The following is a 19,815-nucleotide window of genomic DNA, read 5'->3' on the forward strand; positions in this document are numbered from 1 at the left end:
TATTTGAATTAGAATACAATGAAGGCTATAAAATGAACATGTATGAATATGTATAGCTATGATTGTATTTAAAAGAATATTTTTATAATAAAAGATAAAAATAAAATAAAAAGGCAGCCGGCTGGAGTTCCAAAGGTTGCGTGTTCGAGACTTGACTAAGTGATTCTTTTTTTTCCTTTTTTTTTACATTTAACCGAAGATTTCATGCAAAGGCTTCAAACACCATTGTAATCGTGTCAGTTCTTGTAAATTAGCCTGCACCATCATTTTATAGCCTACATACTTTTTTAGATGACATTTTAGATTAGATTCAGACAACGAAATGCAGTAAAAAGTGCGTCTGAAGAGGGATTTGAACCACCGATATAAAATGACGAATAAAACCTGTGGCAGCGGTCGATACCACTAGGCCATTGTGGCGATATGACGGTTTGTAGCCTGCTGCGGATATCACCACAGTAGTAATATTCATTTATTAAAATATGAACATATAACAATAACTGGGGCTAGTATGACCTACGCATTTAATCGGTCAGCAATTTCTTGCCAAACCATTTCCCTCGCCTTGTTAATTGCGGCAGTATTGCACTATTTTACATCTTATTTTTCCGTCTTCATAAAAATCAATAATTCTGAATGCTGCGCAAATGTAGTACCCCTGCAGAGTGGAGTATCTTCATTTCGACAGATCAGGGGCTCTTTATGTCTGCGTGCACGCGCCCATATCGAAGATTTGTAAGCCTGTCTTCTGTGAACACTCATCACACAAGGCTGATCCTCGTTCGAGGAATCACCTGAGGCTTGAATTCCAATCTCGAGTTGCCTGAGCGCCGCATTTATTTATATCGCCGCTATACTGATCCACCTTTAGTGGAATGGCCCCCTGCTTGATGGCACTGTGTTGTTGATAACTTAATTAGCTGTGCGCTATATGCGACACTAGGGGGCAGCAAACATATTTTTTTAATGGATGCTGTGTCTACTCTTTTTAATGCAAGCAACAGTTACGCTTTGGCCCTTCGTTATAGGATGTTATATAGAATTCTATTTGGTGGCTGATTAAAACCAAAATAAAGATGGAGAAAATGTTCACACAAACTCTTATCTTGACCTTTATCTCTGTGACAGTTCTGTCACAACCATTATGGAAGATCTCCTTAAAACCCTAGAGGTCCAACCTCCAAAAGCCAGCGTAAGTGAACCAGAATCATTTGTCTCAGTAACTCCCTCTCTCAAACTCTTTCTAGCATTTAGGGCCTTCATGTAGATATAAAGGTATATTGGAAAGGGAAAAATTGCCCTCTGGTGAGTGACAAAACTGTAGGTAGACTTGCTGCAATTATTTCAAATCCACACATGTGCCAATGGGATAGGTTTAATTTGGATTCGGGCACAAGGGACTGTCTTCTTGCTTTCTGTTTTTCTATTCCTTACAATGCCGCCGCATTGAAACAATGCCGTTTCACATTATCCTTATAAAGTAATATAGACGCAGACATACAGCATGGAATTGTAATAAAGGCACTTCAGAACCTTGCTTTTTTTTTTTTTTTTTTTTACCTTTATTTTACCAGGAAGTCACATTGAGGTTAAAACCTCTTTTACAAGAGAGACCTGGCCAAGACAGGGTCAAAATAGTAGCTTAAAAACAGTTCAAATAACAAGACAGGACATAAGACAGTGGCAACAATACAATAGACAAACAATGGTAGGGGTATTTACAAGGTGATTAAAACATTGAGAAGTCTAACCAAAGCAGGTACATCGAGCGGTGACCACATCCTTTAATCTACGCTTGAAGATACTTATGGAAATAAGGGCCTCTAATTTAAAAGTAGTCTGTAGGTCATTCCAAGACCAAGGGCCATAATAAGACAAGCTTGCCCTTCCAACATTGTTCATGATAAGTGGCACCTTGTATTGTAGCCATCTACGAGACCCGAGCCACTCGGTATAGGGATGAACTTCAGGCGCAGATAATTCGGTAAGAAGCCAGAGATGATTTTAAACACAAGAGTGTACCAGTGTTGGAGCCTTCTGACAGAAAGAGATGGCCATCCAACCAGACTATACAGTGTACAGTGATGGGTCCTGAAGGCACTATTGGTGATGTATCTTAGAACCGAATGATACAGGGGGTCTAGCTTGGATAAAGTGGACAGAGAAGCAAACCTATATACTGTGTCACCATAATCCAGTTGTGAAAGGAAAAGGGCGGAGACAAGACGTTTTCTGCTTCAAGACAGGAAGTGACTCAGCAACGTAGTTCTCTCTCTTCCTGTTCCAGGTCATGTGGTGGGGCACACTGGGCATGGTGCGACAATTCCCTGACTTCAGAGCAGAGGAGGACGCCCGCTCTCTTCAGATGGCCCTGGAGAGTAAAGGTACAGTACAATGAATTTCACAGTTCCCCATAGCACTCTGCACCCTGACAGGACATTGATTTTTTTAAGGATGATGTCAATGAATGCTCCTCATGAGATGAATATTAGATCAGCCTTTATTAGGAAAGGCCCTGGAGAATGTCTTGTTTTATGTAGTAGTTCCACCCCCCCAACAGGAAGAGGTCGATATAGTGCCTCATGTCGGCTGTGGCTTTTAGAATCTGTATTCAAATGCTGATGTGATTGTATGTGTGTGTGTGTGTGTGTGTGTGTGTGTGTGTGTGTGTGTGTGTGTGTAGTCATTGACGTGAACACTCTGGTGAGAATCCTGACCAATCGGAACAACGCTCAGCGACAGAGCATCATGGAGGCCTACCAAAATCTTACACAGGAGGTACCGTCACCTAAACACCTGACCAACTGACACACACACCCCCCCCCCCACACACACACACTGGGTCTGCCGTCCTTGTTATTACCGTGCCCTTGGACCTTGGCTGTGACACGCTGGGAGGTTGGTTGACCACTAGAGCCTGTACTCCTCTGAGGCTGGGGACCATCCCGGCCTGGGTGCTGGGGAGGATGAGCAGACTCTCTGCCTTGCTGCTGAGATGCAGGCTGACCCCTTCTCTGGGCACCCCTTTCCACTGGCACCGTCTGGACAGCCTGCTCGACCATGGAACCTCTTTTCTTGGTGGGCTGGCCACTGGTAGACACAGTTTTAATCAACCCCACACCCTTCGGTGGTTTCGAAACTGATCCTGCTGAACGTGAAAGTGGGGCTTGCTGCTTTTGTTTTAACATCAAACAGTCGGCAACTATGTGACCCGGCCTGTGACAGAAAAAACACTTTCTCACAACTTTCGGACGTGTAATAAAGACACTTGTGAATGAGAGCAAACTCCTCCGCCAGTGTAGCGGCTGGCTGTAAAGTAGTCACCCTTCGCTCACTTAAGCCGCTTTTCCATATGTCGGCCCGGGTCGGGTCAGGTCGGGTCGGGTCGGGTCAGGTCGGGTCACTTTTGATCTGTTCTGGTTTCCATTATACACAAACCGACCCGGACTAGTAGGAGGAGTAGAGGATAGTAGGCGGAGTTACGCGTCACACGCAGCCTGGCAAAAAGCTTCCGGGTGTACACAGCAACAGCAGTGATTTTTTTGGAGAGAAAGAGAAAGAGAGAGAGGAAGCTATGTACACATAATAAAGTCATGTTTTTTGAACCCTTAAAACCACTGCCTTCACTTGTCTGCTTTATGAACTGTAGTATCATCATCGGGAAACAGCGACAAGACGCGAATCTACCGGAATTTGACACAGCCGGTGTTATTCACAGACAAACACGGTGCCGTTTGCGGGTTAATAACTTCGGTTTACCGGGGGTTAGGATAACAATTCAAACGTGTCCGGAAAGAGGAGAAGCCAGGGAATTCAAAAGTGTTTGAATGGAGTCGATCCTCCACTCCTATCACCGTGGACACAGCGCGGAGCGAATTCCCTGTTAAAACCGGCATTTGACTCATGAGTGAATGGTGAAAATGGCTGGACGGCTGCGGGCGAACTCCCGGTTCATCGAGTTTACGGTTAAAGGCATAACTTCTCGGGGTGTCAGCGCGGTGGTTAAGGGCTCAAAATGACCGTAGACAGATGGTGAAGTTAGCAAAGGAGTATTGTGGTTTTTTTACCACCTCCACAGCCGGTGTTATTCACGGACAAACACGGTGCATAATAGCGATTTTTGTGTTGTGCTTGTTGTAAATAAAAGTTATATGATTCATTGAAATGACATTAAACTAAGATAATACGATGGTCAGAATAATTTTCCGAATCTTTATTAATAAGCTATTACAGAAAATGTAGTGACATTTTCCTAGTGAATGTGGTATTTTCAAGATGGCGGTTGTGAAGAAATAATATGGGATGGGACATGGGATGACGATTGTCCATTGACCAATCAACGGTGTGCAGCGTCACACGTCACTGCGTGCGTCCCAGGTCCCAGGTCCCAGGTCCCTGCTCGGATGTGGTACCTGGGACCTAGGACTGAAGCGACCCGGACCGACGAATGGAAAAGGGGACCGAAGCGGGCTGACCTAGGTCAGCACCAGGTCAGCACCAGGTCTGCAACGTAGTGGAAAAGCACCATAACTGATTACTTACGGCCAAGCTCCACCTGCTGCGTTGCGTCACCGTCAACGTTCTACCTGCTCCACTGTCATTTTTTGTATACGGGAGTAATTTCACCCTTGACTGCAATATGTCCACAACAATAACAACATCATACAGAACATTTTCCAATCAGGGTAATATTTTATCTACATATTCCCAAATAGATAGTTGCTAGTTCAGTAGATGTTCAACTAACTGTCAACAACATTTCAACTAACTAACCACTAATCCTAAACCTTGCCCTAACCTTAAATCTAACCCTATCCTTAACCATAAATCTAGTTACATCAACAGAGTTGCAGTTGATAGTTTGAGCAGCTGTGGATCATCTATAAGGGAATAAAGTCACGTGACCCCAGTCAAGTAGGAATTGTCATACTGTCATTATGCTCCACCGAGCGAGAGGAGCCCGCGAAGCGCGAGGTTATTAACAGAGACGTTCATAGCGGGAATTTCTGGATCAGGAGAGCACCTACATTCTCTTACAACATCTCTTTCATCAATTATGGGTACGTATAGCTTAATTTATCCACATATGCTAGCGGTTTTAATGAACTTATTGAGGACACAAGTTGGGTTGTATTGACATAGAGCTGAATGTCGTACTTGGAGCTGTCCGTGGTACTGACGCAGGTAGCCCATCACAGGACAAAAAACACCTCTAGCAAAAGTACCTCAGAGTAACGTAATTGTGTATGCTAGCTTTTTCTTTTTTACTTCAGGAAAGCATCACCCATTAGAACAGAATATAGCCTACAACAAAATGTGTATGTGTGCTAAATGGATATGTATCTAAACATCCTCAGTGTTATAATAAATAAATACATAAATAAATACACCAATTACAATTACATTGGGAATATACTTTTTCTCTTCTTCCCATCTCTGGCAGCTGCTTATAATCGCAGGAAAGCACTGGCTCTTCTTTTACTCCTCCAAAGGCTTCAGAGAAGAGGGAGAAGATGGTGGGTTCATCCCTTGAACCAGAGGAGAAGAGAGCAGGGAGCTTTCTATCATCTGGTCCAAGAGCCCCAGCTGGATGAACAAAGGTACCGGGAGTACTTTCGGATGACCCCTAACCAGATGGACCACCTGCTCGCCATAGCTGGCCCTGCACTTAGAAGAATCAACACAAAGTACAGGGACTCCATAGAGCCAGCGCAACGGCTGGCAGTGACTTTGAGGTAACAATGGCCAATTTTATTATCAATAAATACTTAGAAATAGGTAGAACATAACATACCGGTATTTAGATTATATAGCAGTGAAATACACTTTGAACACTGTAGCCCGCAACGTCAGCAAATATGTTCAAGTCAAGACTAAAAACGTTGCTCATTGTTAGCATGTTAGACGAGTTTGCCCACATAGAAGCACAAAAAAAAGCAGAAAAGAATATTGCCTTTAATTGACTAAATAATTAAGTTAAGATTATAAAATCCCACCATCCGAAGCCTCCTCCATGTGAGATGACTGGTCTCTACATGAAAGAGGTTGGAGTGTTTGGTTTTGTGCTTCTATGTGGGCAAACTCGTCTAACATGCTAACAATGCGCAAACGCGCAACACGTCTCCCCCTGAGGCTCAAACTATTCAGCATAGGAACAATACTCATAGCAAAGTAGTACATCTCATCATTCTCTTGAGGCACATGTGGAGGCTGGGATGGTTCCTCTAGTATCTTTAGCAGCCTGGCTTCTGTGTCACCTAGGGTTGGCATTGATGTTGATGAGGAAGTTGCTCTGCGCCTTTTCTGTCCTGTAAAGGCCAGTCTGTGAGTTGAACCGGGGCGGGAGTTGACTGGGTGGTGGACTCTGTCCTCTGGTTTCCGGTTCTTCATACCTTGCAGATATGCCTACATCACTATCACATTACATTTACATTAGTAATTTAGCAGATGCTTTTATCCAAAGCGACTTACAATAATTGCATTTAATGTAGGAAGACGGTGTACTACTATTCGCCAGAACTCACTCGTGCACAGGAAGGAGACAGGAAGGCGATGTTTCAGTCTCCCATGAACATTGAGGTTCATTGAGGTTCAAGTTGCCATTTGAACTACAAATGGGGAGGAAAATCATGTATATTACTATTTGGATACATTATAACATAATAGCCAGCATGGAAGTTAAATGAACACATATTTGAGTTAAGTATAATATTAGGCTAACTAATAGCTTACGTCCGAGTTTGTTGATGAGGTATCACAAATGCCATGATCTTCTCGTATTTCCACTCCCTCTGTGCAATTGCAGCCGAGCCACTGGGGAGACTTTTTTGCTTGTTTTTGAACTTGCTGAATTGGTCCCTGAGTGATCTCCATCTGTCTTTGCATTCAGCACCTGTTGGTTGAAACATAATGGTTAGATGTTCATGAATTTGTGTACTTAAAGAATGTACTAATATCCTGTCTTTGCACACAGGTTCTTGGCAACTGGCGAGACCTTTGCAAGCCTAGCCTACAGCTACCGCCTAGGACGAAAGACAGTGGCAATGAGCATATGACGTGTGACGCCATCATTGAATCGATGATGGAGACAGAAATGCCCACACCAACAGAGGATGCCTGGAAGGACATAGCGAAACGTTTTTGGTCGAGATGGAACTTTCCAAATTGCCTAGGAGCTATCGATGGCAAGCAATTTAATTACAAAAAACCTTTTTCTATTGTTTTACTGGCCCTGGTTGACGCAGACTACAGGTTCCGGGTCATCCAAGTAGGAGGCTACGGCAGGAACAGTGATTCTGGGATTTATTCCGAGTCAAGGCTCGGGAAGGGGATGGAAGCGGGAACACTGAATGTTCCCAGGAAGACCCCCCTGCCAGGCTCTGGTGAACTGGGGGAAATGCCTTATGTCATGGTGGGAGATGCTGCGTTTCCCCTCAGGACCTATCTCATGAGGCCTTATCCAGGGAAAGATCTGCCCAAGGAGAAGGGGGTGTTTAACTACAGATTATCCAGGGCGAGGATGGTCGTTGAAGGTGCCTTTGGCATCCTTGCTGCTAGGTGGAGGGCACTTTATACAAGGCTCAACATGCTGCCAGCACATGTAGACAAGGTGGTGCTGGCAGCATGCATCTTGCACAACTACCTACTGACCCCTCAGGAAGCCAGGGCCCTGCAGCAAGAGGCTGATGATTGCGGGCAAAGGCTGGAGCAGGCTCTGCGACTACGACCTGTTGGGGCCGATCGAGCAGGGAGGGCTGCCTACACTGTGCAGGACATGTTTTCCACATATTTCAGTGGGGAAGGAAAAGTGTCCTGGCAAGACAGGGTTGTAAATAGAGGAAGACTGAATTGTTGAGTCAGCCTGGCTCGCGCTCCCCTGCCCTCCACTTGGACTGGTTGCTGATACACACACACACTCAACACACCTGCCTACCATTCCCGCACCCACGTTAGTGACACATCCCACAACCATCCCACTAAACGCACCACACACTTCACGCATTCCCCTCCCCTGTTTTTGAATAAACGCGCCCACGGGCTCCTTGCATACGCTGTCTCAGAATCACCTCCTTGGGTCCAGTGCCAGCCAGCCTAACAGTAAACAGTATGAAACAGGTGTAGTGCTACAATAATAATAATAATCCTTGCAAAAATATTACGTAATTTTCCATATAGCCTACCTAGATAATTCTCATTTTTCCTCCAAGCAAATGCATCCATTTAGCATTACACCACTTGTCTGAAATGATTGCTGTCCGGACTCCCCTCTTCATAATATGAATATGATATAGCATGAATGTTGTTCATATGGCTGGTTAGTGTTTATTGTAAATACATACAAAATAAACTTTTATAGCAGTGTGATCTCTACTTTTAAGTATCTGTATTTATTCCAGTCTATCTAGTTTATCTTATCTTATTCATAGAGCCCACAAGCAGTTGGCTAACTTAAAAACTAAACTACCGGCTTTACAGTTGTTATGCACTTATATCATAAGTCTGTCTGAGTTGAGCGCTTTCGACAGATGGACATTAAATCTTTTTTTTTAATACTTTATTGCAGGACTTTACATTACATTTCACAAGTTCATTTCACACACTTTACAAGTTCTTCACTTGTTTAAGTTCATCCTGCATCATTTTTGTTTGTTTTTTTATTTTTTATAGAGAGAACAAGAAATAAAGAAAATAAAGAATAGAGACTAGAGAGAAAATATTTTTTAAAAAAAGAGAGAAATTATAGGGATAGAAATAGAAAAGTAAGAGACAAAGGGAGGGGGGTGGGAGGGGTGGGATCGGGGAGGGTTGGGGGGGGGGGGGCTTCCTTCCTACTCATTCATTCGGTCCATTTACTCCAGTTCATAGACATTAAATCTTGTGGTAGCCCTTATCTTAACCCTCTACCAGTACATCACCCAGGCAGGAGAACATCCCGCAGCAATGGAGAGATGTAAACATCATTGTCATTTATAAGAACAAGGGTGACAAGGCCATCTGTGGCGATAGTAGGGGGATAGCACTCCTGTCTGTTGCTGGTGAGGTCCTGTACTGGCTAACATGTTGCTTCAGAGACTCATAAGCAACATCATTGAGTCAATGCTGCCTCACACAGACATACATTTTATGTAAGATAAAACATTACCCTCTAGTGGTGAAATGTTGGACCTGAGAATGAATAAACAGAATGAATAAATATCAAACAGAATGGATAGTCAGGTTGTGTCTGTAGTGTAGACAAGAATTTATTCTCACCTTAATCACATACTTTCAAATATATTACTGTATTACTGTATGGATTACTATACATATTTCGCCCTTGTCTGTACATATTGGCCCTCTTGTTTTTAGTCTTTTTTCCAAGCACCAGGGGAGCCCCCCCTCCTAAATTTCGTTGTATGGCACCTGTACTGTATTAATGACAATAAAGACCATTCATTCATTCATTCATTCATTCATTCATTCATTCATTCATTCATTCATTCATATTGCATACCGTTGCACTATCTGGCTGGATGGCGAATGCATTTCGTTGTCTCTGTACTGTGTACCTGTACTCTGCCAATGACAATTAAATTGAATCTGTAGACCGTGGTGCTAGACCCCTAGGGGAGACCCTGACAACAAACCACTTTAAAATGTTTGACCCAAAGGTCACACTTTAGCCCCCTCATTTATGTAATGACCAATTTACACTCTATCCATTCATCTATCAGACTATCTATTAGTCCAAACCACCTTTTAACCTTTACCAAAAGAAGACTTTGCAAACCTCCAAAGTTTCTTGGAATTGTTTCAAGGAATTGTCTTCCGTATTGTATGAGGGGTGGATCTCACAAAAGTCACAACTAATAACGTGGCCACAACGTCTCGGGTAAACACGGAGTACAGCAAGGGACTGAGCACAAAGCCTTTGTTGAGAGTCAGAATGATTATTGGTCAATATCTAGGCCATCAATATCAGGCTGACAGTTAGGTTATAGATAGTAGGCAAATAGGCATTATTTCTTAAGTTGAATTGGGCTATAAACTATTTAAAGAGGTTCCTTTAATTAAGTTAATTTATAAATTATGCCTTTCAACAACTTTGTAGGATACTGTACTAGACTGGTACTGAATTTAGCCCACTGAACCAACGCCATACATTAGGGCTTTAATAGAGTAGGAACCATACATGCAAACATGTAGTCAGGAGCGTCGGGCGAGTTTGTGTGTGACACACCGCTAAAGGGCGCCGTAATATTTTTGTTTTTAGATTTTGTCTTTGCTTCTCATGGCTACAAATGCCCGTTTGCGGGTAAGACATCGTTCTCGCTGTTTATTACATGTATTTTATATATATATGACAGCGCTGTGTAGTTAAATAAACACGGTTCTTTAATGACAAGGACACGGGCACTAAAACGGATGACCTCTTGAGTTTGGTCTGCTAGCTGGACAGGGCTAGCTAGCAAGCTAATAACAACAGTAGCTAACGCTAGCTAGCTGAAGGGTTGAGTTGTAATCATAAGCGGTTTAATCAACATCTCTGGATATCGCATCGACGGTGTTGACCGAACGATTCTGTTGTTGTTGTGCATTGATTATAGCTAACAGGGCAGGCATAAAAGCCGTATTGAGTATAATATTGTCTGTGTATTGCCACTGACTGTAGCCTATATCGCAGTGTTTTAGGGTTTCAATTCATTAGAATACATGTGTCACGAACATTTCTTTATGTCAATCTGGGCTCGCTAGGCAAGACTGGGAGCCCCTGGATAAGGTGTTCCTAAAGAGTATAGCATAAGGACAGCAAAGAAGGTGACTTTCCTAATCATAATGTTCAGGCTACCTTGTTGTCAACATTAAGACCGATCTAGAAAACCAACCACTTATGATGCTACGTGCCTGCTACTTCTAGTAAACATCTTAACTGCTCCTCCTGAGACATCTTCTGACCCTCACCACTACGTCTCCTAAAGACACCCGCTTTCCCCTCTACTGTGTCCCTAAGAACTTCTACTGCCCCCCTTGTACTGTTTCTCAGTTTCTCCAGTAAAAAAAAAAAAAAAAAAATAGTAGAAGGCGATAATAGGGAGAAGGTTTTTCCTTCTATCAGTGGCCCCGGGCCCGAGCTAGAGTACTCTTCCTGCAACGAATAGTGGACTGCTGATTCACATGCTTAGTATTCAAATGTATTGATTGTAAGTCGCTTTGGAATAAGGCGTCTGCTAAATGCCAAAAATGTAAACATGTTGTTTGCGTCTTATTTATCAAATCATAGCGGTTAGGTTGATTGTCTCAACAAGGGACCTCACATGGGGTCCCGACCTGGACTTTGGGAAGTGTTGGCCTAGTCCTGGCGGACCACTTGACTACCCAACAACACCCTACCTCTTATCATCTGATTCAAACCACTTGCATACGTTCCCACACGTTCACTTTAGGCCTGAAAGCATGAACATGGCCCGGAAACACAGATCCAGCTCTCCAGAACAGAGGCACATGCGTACCAAAAGGTACTTAAAAAGAGCTGAAACTGTCTGTGAGACCCAGGTTTCCAATGGTGGTCTGCACTGCCCACCTAAAAGAAGGAAGCTCATCTTCACCCAGACTAACGGGAAGGGCTCTGGAATAGTGGTCCCTGATGGGCTGTCTCCGAGGATCAAGCGGAGGCCTTTTGCACCAGGTATGGAGGGATGGGATGATGGAGGGAAAATGTATTGACAGAGTGTGGGATTCTAACATCTGGGAGAGCCGAGGGATTATATCTGATAGGTGTACCCCCAAGTGTAGTACCCCTAAGTGTAATGTGTTTAACAACGCAGTGTGGGAATTGTCTAGTAAAGATAGGACTACATTGAAGTGTATATGATATATATATACACACACACACACACACACTCACCGGCCACTTTATTAGGTACACCTTGCTAGTACCGGATCAACAAGGTCCTGGAAACATTCCTCCGAAAGGTGGTTGGTGGTCCATATTGACATTAAAGTTGGTTGTGCAGGAAAATCCCAGTAGATCAGCACTTTCTGAAATACTCAAAACAGCCTGTCTGGCACCAACACCCATGCCACATTCAAAGTCACTTAAATCACACTTCAGCAGATCGTCTTGACCATGTCTACATGCCTAAATGCATTGAGTTGCTGCCACATGATTGGCTGATTAGATATGTGCATTAACAAGCAGTTGGAAAGGTGTACCTAATAAAGTGGCTGTATATTTGAATAATAATACTTAAATCATATTTTAAAACTTAGGCCTAACTCATTTGTATTTACGAACTGGCCTAGACATCCATTGATAAACCTAACCTACCATCTAAAGGTAGAATTAATTTGTTGGGGAAGGAGGAACAAAGATCTTGGCTTACATTGTTATCAGAGGCTGGATACCTTGCTGTTTTATTAAATTAAATTCTCATTGTCTATTCTCACGCTGTGTTGTGTCCGCAGGCCAAGTTAGGAATGGGGAGGAGGTTCAACGATCTCTGAGTCCCTCACAAAGCGAATCAGAGGCTGAAGAGGACACAGAACTGGGCCTGGTCATCACTTTAGGTGAGCTACCCAATGCTGGTCACATTTTTAAGTGACTACTACAGTGAATGTTCTGTTACATTCACCATAGCAGGCCAAAGGTAAGAAGTAGCCAGCTAGGTCTGGCCTAAACAATCTAATATGGTGGTCTTTAATGATGAAGTAGCAACATGGGATTTAGTAGTTATGTTAGTCTGAATTTAAGTTGTAGTTTTTTGACTTAGTTTGTTTTTCTGATTTGAAAACTAGATGGAGAGAGTTGTGGGGGCCAGAGGATGATAAATAGGAAGAATTGTGCAAAGGCAAGGAGAGTTTTAGTCTCTGGGCGAGGAGAGGGGCACACCGGGGCAGGAAACACACCCGAACTATCATCGTGCCAGGAGACTGAGAGTGAGGATGAGGACAGTGAGTTGGGGCAGCTGGACATTGACCTAGAAAGGAAGTCACAGCAACTCAACCTGACCTCTGTCAACGTCCGCACCATCCTCCACGTGAGTATACTAAGAAACTTTAAGAAACAACTTTCTTAAGTTACCCAGGGAACGTCAAAACATTGACATTTCCAATAATATAATGGACTATTATTGCTAAGTACAGTGTTTCCCCTACCATTGCCTTGGGGGGGCGGGCCGCCCTCCCAACGGAACCCCCCGCCCCCCCAAGAAAGAGGAACTATTACTGACGGAGACACCAAACATCTGACAAGCAGGCTAAAATATCCGCGTTTTTTTAAACGCACCCAACCCGAATCTGGCGAGTGGCGAGCCCATAGGCTCGTTGGTAACGTTAGTCCGCCGTAGTCTCGCATAGCCAGACCTATCTCCACACTTCGCGCTGTGCCAGCGCTGGAGAATAATACAAGATGTTGCGCAAGTGTGCGCGCGAGACGCGAGAGTTTTTGCCGGCTGTGATGTCTGCAGATTGAAAGTAAGCAAGTTGAAACGTTAGCAAATATAATTGCTGAGTGTTCTGACAGAGAAAGTTGGTTAAAATTGGTCGTTATTATCGTGACTAGAAAGTGTCTGACTATAGTTCCATAGTGTAAATAGTGTAAATAGTGTCACTTGCACACTTGCCAGCTAAAGAGCTAACTGGAGGCACTTTATTCTTTTACTTAAAGTAGATATACTATCTTTCTTATTCTGCTAGAGTTGGGCTTCATGGTAATACCATAATGGCATATTTACAGTACATGGACAGTTGATTGAAGCATTGGAAATGTCAGTTTTTTATAGTTGGACTTACAATTTTTTTTCAGGTGAGAGAGTAAAGTCAAAATGACATTATCTGACTGGATTGCCCACAGCAATCCAATATTCAATTATAATTATGTTATAAATTGATATGGATCAATTTATGCCTCTTATTAGATTATAAATACTCTGGCTGTTTTGTTTACCTTTTGGTTGACAGCAAAAGGGAGAGAGGAGGATAGGGAGGGAGAGAAGGAGAGAGAGCAGGATGGTGTCGGCTCGGCACACCAGAGAGAGAGAGAGCAAGAACCAGGTGAGAAAGTGGACAGGTAGTCAAGACCACATAAGTAAGTAGCCTTGAGAACCGATGGTTCTGCAGCCTAATGGCCCATAGGGCAGGAGCCTATCTCCTGTTTCCGTAGCGTGAGGCGGCTTAATGTACAAGTACACCCCTGGACATGACGCTGGTATGAGGCAGGGTCTTACCCCCTGGGGGAGGGGGGGGGGTCCATGCCACGGTCCATGCCACCCCCCCAAGGCAGCAAACCTAGGGGAAACACTGAAGTACATTAGTATTCTGAGACCTTCCATAAACAAATCAGTGAAGAAACGTTTTGTCTAAATCGATTATCTTTGTTCTCAGGAGGTGATCACAAATGAACATGTGGTGGCCATGATGAAAGCTGCTATCCAGGACACACAGGATATGCCCATGTTTGTGAGTGTCCACTTCCTGCAAGTACCATGCACAATCACATCATGCATGACTACTCATACTTGCTGTAGAAAACGTTTGCTACTGTCACTGAAATGAACTTGCGGGTTATATATCGATTTCTTGCTCTATTTGAATTCAATGTGATTTACTCACTGCCTTTCTCTCTCTCAGGAGCCCAAGATGACACGGTCCAGACTTAAGGAGGTGGTAGAGAAAGGTGTGGTGAGTGTCCCTTTCACATGAGAAAATAACAATAGATTTCTTGGGTACATCTCAGTTGACTAAAGTGGAGTACGTATGTGCTCCTCTGTGGCTCGGTTGGTAAAGCATGGCACTGAGGTTGGGGGGTTTGATTCCTGCTGGGACCATAGACTGCATACTAGGGATGCACGATATGCATTTTTTCCAACCGATACCGATATTTACCCGCTTCTTGTGGCCGATTACCGATACCGATATTATTATTGTTATTTTATTTTTTCTTTCCTAGCACCAGGGGAGCTCCCCCTCCCAAATTTCGTTGTTTGGTACCTGTACTATATCAATGACAATAAAGACCATTCAGATATCATTTCACAGTTGATAACCTGTAGTTCATGCACACCTGAAGGTAAGAAAGGCTATGTAGTGAGCAAAGATTGATGATTTAATATTCCATAGTGATCTCACCAAATCTAACTTACATCACTATTGTTAACACAACAAAGAGAACACTTCTGAGTCTTCAAATGTTCATTTATTATTTCCTCTAACAAACAGAATCTGTTATACAGTGCACAATGCTTTTTTTAGCCAAGATCTGGCCTCCTTTTATGAAAACAAAAAAGGCTCACCTAAGAGTAATTAGATCAAAAAAGTGTCAAAAATAAAGTGCACCTTGTGCATCAGTCAATACAAAAATAAAGACTTTTAAAGAACCAAAAGTTGTATAGAACTTGTACAGAAACTAGTGCCAAATGGCTGCTTAGTCTGCAGATAAACAGAATGATACAAGGCACATAGTAGGCTACACTAGTATGCTTAATAAAGCAACTGAAAAGGGCTGGGCTATGCTACTTTTAGTGCGTGAGGATGAGGTAGGTTGTGATAAAGCCCATCAAACGTTTTGCATAAGAATTCAAAATAAATTGCACTGACATGGAAAAACAAAAAGTGCATGTTTTCCTTGTAAACAACTTGTCTTGTATAGCCTACATTCACATTCTCACCTAAATAATAGACACGTTTTCCATTGGTGTTCCCTAATATACAAACTGAATACAATTCAAATGCCTGTTCAATAGGCACTGCGGCTAGGCTACCTTCTGCTTGATATTCCTTCCATACAGCGTGCTGCTTGCAATGGTGAATCTTAAGGTGACTTATGAGATTCGTTGTGTTGTAACTCGTAGACCTTTGCCCTCCTCTCCGAACTTTTGTCGAACATGTGTTGCAAATTGCAAATGCACTATCTGCCTCAGAAACTCTGCAGAATGTCAGACACACCGGGGAAGCTCTCATGTTTCGCTCTCGTCTATACACTGCGTGCCTGTACGCAGGCGCAGCAGCATGCGCGCGGAAACCGGAAGCAGAAATATTTCCGGCTTCATATTATGAATGAATGAATGAATGGTATTTATTGTCGTTGCTATAGTACAGGTACCAAACAACGACATTTGGGAGGGGTGGCTCCCCTGGTGCTAGGGGAAAAAAAAAAAAAAAAAAAAAAATCGTCTCAATATCGGCAAAAAATTTAAAAAACCGATACACATTAATTTCCCATTATCGGGCCGATAAATATCGGTGCCGATAATATCGTGCATCCCTACTGCATACTGAAAATGTATGCACTCACGGTACTGTAAGTCGCTTGGATAAAAGCCAGCTCCTTGCAAAATGTAATTTATTAGATGTTATTCTCCCCTTGCAGGTCATCCCCACCTGGAACATGTCGCCAATCGAAAGGGCCAAGAAAGTAAAGGTGCGTCATTGACTCTGTTAGATTCCTGGTGTCAAGTAACCTTGCTTTGAATAAAGTTGGACATGTACCTTTTTTTTTCTGAACACCTTTACATTCTTTAAGTTGTCTTGGAGAGGGTAGTTTGGGTAAGATTGGTCTCAGATCATAGATTAAACACATTTACAATTCTATCCATCTCTATGTCGCCTTGACATGTCGCCTGTCTTTGTTGTCAGTGTTGTCTCTCCTTATTCTTTCGTCCCTCTATCCTCAGCCACCTCAGTTATTCTTTCGTCCCTCTATCCCCAGCCACCTCAGTTATTCTTTCATCCCTCTCTCCCCAGCCACCTCAGTTTGTGGATATCCCTCTCGAGGAGGAAGAGGACTCCTCAGATGAAGAGTACTGTCCTGACGAGGATGAGGAGGACGAGACAGAGGAGGTGAGGACGGACGGTGCTCTGCTCTATCGGTATTTCGTACAATTAAATGCGATGTATTGTGGTATCGTTTACTGTGATTCTCACAAAGCATGTGACACACTCAAAGCTCATAACCAAATCTGGTTTTAGTTGCACATTTATGTTTTTGCTCCTTGTTTTCATAATTATTGTGAATCACTCAGTATTATGGGGAAGATGGTTGGCTTAATAACTGAGATAGTATGTCTTTCTGTGACGTTTTCCCTGTAGTCGTTTTTGGAGAGTGACGTTGACAGCACAGCTTCATCGCCACGATGTGCACAAGGGTCTCGGCCCAGGACCCCTGTGGCATGTTCAGAATCTGAGGAGGAGAGGATCTACAGTCCCAGACAGGTAACACACTGCAATCCGCCTTTCTCACACACACACACACACACACACACACGCACACACACACACGCACGCACACACACACACACACACACACACACACACACACACGCACGCACACAGCATGTTCATTGCAAAATGTTTTTAAAAAGATCAAACTTCAAGGTAGAAAGACTTTACCCTGGCAACGCTTTAAATGAGAATGTGAGGGATTAGGGTTAAACATGATGTCATCCCTGCTTTTGTGTTCAGAAGCTAAAGCAGTCCAGACACCTGAGGGTGGAGGCTGTTCCCATGGGGCCCCCAGCACCCCCGTCCACCAGCGGCCCCCTACGGCCCCTCAGGGCCCCTGACTGCACCTTCATGGAGAAGCTTCACGCCGTGGAGGAGGAGCTGGCTCTCAGCTCCGTCTGTGCTGAGCCCTACCAGGTACTAAGACTAGGAGTAGAACCATACCAGGTCAAATGATTAAACATGTTCATGTTGAGTTAATCGCATAGTTTGCTGAGATAAGTTCTAAGTTAATCACAATTTATCTTTGGTCAAATATTGCCCTCATTAAAGATGTTTTCATGAAAGAAAAACAATGTCATTGGGTTGTAGATTTTATATAAAGGGGTGGAAAAGCTCCACTATTGAGGCTTTAAGCGACTAGTCTCTCAATCTAGCCTCCCTCTTATTTCCACAGCCTTTGAGCGGGGCGTCGTCAGCGTCGGGGGCCGGCCTGGTGTCGTGCCGCACCCGCTCCAAACGGACCCTCCGAGACGTGCCCCTGGGCCAGCTGGAGGCGGAGCTCTGCGCCCCGGACATTACAGCCGACATGTACGACTGTGGCCTAGTGGACCGCGACTGGAGCGAGTGGCTGATGGGCCTCGTCACATCCAACATGGACAATGAAGGTCAGAGGTCGAACGTCCCAGGGGTGTGTGAAGGGACGGTGTGGGTGGGACTGGGGGGACAGGAGGGGACTGGGTGGGTTGGGACTGAGGTATGTGAGGGGACTGTGTAGACGGCACTGGGGCATGGTGTGGGTGTGAGGGGACTGTGTAGACGGCATACATATTGTTACATATATATCTTGTTGCATATCTATGTTACACAGAGCCATGACATCCGGGGGATAATGAGTAAAATACAGACTTCGCTTATATATGGAAATGCTTGGAATCGTGTGCGTATGTGTGTATCGTTGACGTGTGTATCGTTGACCTATCTAGTCCTCCCTTTGGGACAGGCCAGCAGAGGAGTGCTGTGTCTTGTTTGGGTAGGGAGGCAGAGACATGTCTGGGGGGGTTCTCGCTCCCTCTGAAGAGAGTGGAGGTTGAGAGAACTCCTACAGAACAGCTACATTAATAAAAAATGTACACTAAACTGATAAACCTTCAGACGAGAACATTCTAGCAGGTAGACGGACTGCGTTCACTCTGTGTGTGTACATGTACTTTAGGTGAGTGAGAGAGGTGTGTGTGTGTGTCACAGGTTTAAAGGTTCTGCATCTGTTTCCTGTCATGTTTTTGCTCATTTTGACCTCTCCCCCACTTGTCCTCGCCTCCTGTTGTCTAAGGACTTCTAGCACAACACAACTCCTGTCACAGAACACAGTGCAGAGTGCTCTCATCCTGTTCTCGCTTTCCCTTTGTCCTCTTTTCACTCTCTCCCCCCCTCCATCCCTCCCTCCCTCTGGTGCAGTGCCTATGGCCATGTAGTGTGTCCATACTTACCTGCTATTCATTTAATGGACAACTTTAAGTACAGTCTGTGCATTGGTGTGATAAAAAAAAAACACAGACTCTCTCTCTCTCTCTCTCTCTCTCTCTCTCTCTCTCTTTTAGAAGAGGGTGATGATGATGATGACGACCCAGAGTATAATTTCCTGGAGGATTTAGACAAGCCTGACCGGGAGGACTACAGGAACGACCGGGCTGTCCGCATCTCCAGTGAGTCTCTCTTGGCGCTTTTCCATTGACTGGCCCGGCCCGGCTTGGCACGGCTCGCTTCGGCACGCTTTTGAACAGTTCTGGTTTTCCACTATACACAACAGACCAGGAACGAGTAGGAGGAGCAGGAGATAGTAGGCGGAGTTACGCGTCATAACAGTGTCAGAAGATTCCCCCCGCTATACAGATCAGCAGGGGGAAATGCGATAAGAATATTGTCAAAATGCAGCACTATCGTGCACAGATCAGCCTTACAACATGTAATGTTAAGTGCCTGTAACTTGCCGCTTTCAGTTCTAGTGGACTAGTTTAGATCTCGCAACCAGGGAAATGCCGACACAATTCTATTTTTATTTCTCCTGACACACTGTGCTTTTTTTGTTGGTGAACTACCGTAATAAGCCTAAAAAAGTTCAACTGTTCAAAAAGTGCAACTTCTCTGCTTTCAGAAACTCTTTGAATTTTTTAGATTGGGCATATAGTTCATGAATTACGATAGTTTGAATCCGCTGTAGACAGCTCCGGTTTCGGAGCAAGACTATCGGCATTAGTCTGCTCACATCAAGTCATCCGCTCACTCCTGTCCATCAAAAAGGGCACATCCATCAATAATATTACATAATAACAACTGCTCTGATTAGATTGCTTAGATTGTTTAATACATCAACGGGGGGAAAAGCGAGATGAACTCGCG

General features: G+C 43.9%; 1 protein-coding gene across 1 annotated transcript in view; it reads left to right on the top strand.

Moving 5' to 3' along the window:
- Positions 1-1,144: 1,144 nt before the first annotated feature.
- The window catches only part of gon4lb (gon-4 like b), a gene marked incomplete at its 5' end in the record, with an annotated part of 35,112 nt that continues 16,441 nt past the window's right edge, over positions 1,145-19,815 (top strand). The window contains 15 exon segments of the mRNA XM_080540945.1: positions 1,145-1,192; positions 2,288-2,384; positions 5,444-5,724; positions 6,974-7,815; positions 11,424-11,665; positions 12,445-12,546; positions 12,775-13,016; positions 14,362-14,436; positions 14,608-14,658; positions 16,346-16,396; positions 16,720-16,815; positions 17,065-17,187; positions 17,437-17,613; positions 17,873-18,083; positions 19,017-19,121. Of these exon segments, the coding sequence (XP_080397071.1) occupies positions 1,145-1,192; positions 2,288-2,384; positions 5,444-5,724; positions 6,974-7,815; positions 11,424-11,665; positions 12,445-12,546; positions 12,775-13,016; positions 14,362-14,436; positions 14,608-14,658; positions 16,346-16,396; positions 16,720-16,815; positions 17,065-17,187; positions 17,437-17,613; positions 17,873-18,083; positions 19,017-19,121 (2,743 nt within the window).

The sequence above is a fragment of the Nansenia antarctica genome (genome assembly GCF_963989245.1).
Source record: "Nansenia antarctica genome assembly, chromosome: 10".
In the NCBI taxonomy this organism is placed as follows: domain Eukaryota; kingdom Metazoa; phylum Chordata; class Actinopteri; order Argentiniformes; family Microstomatidae; genus Nansenia; species Nansenia antarctica.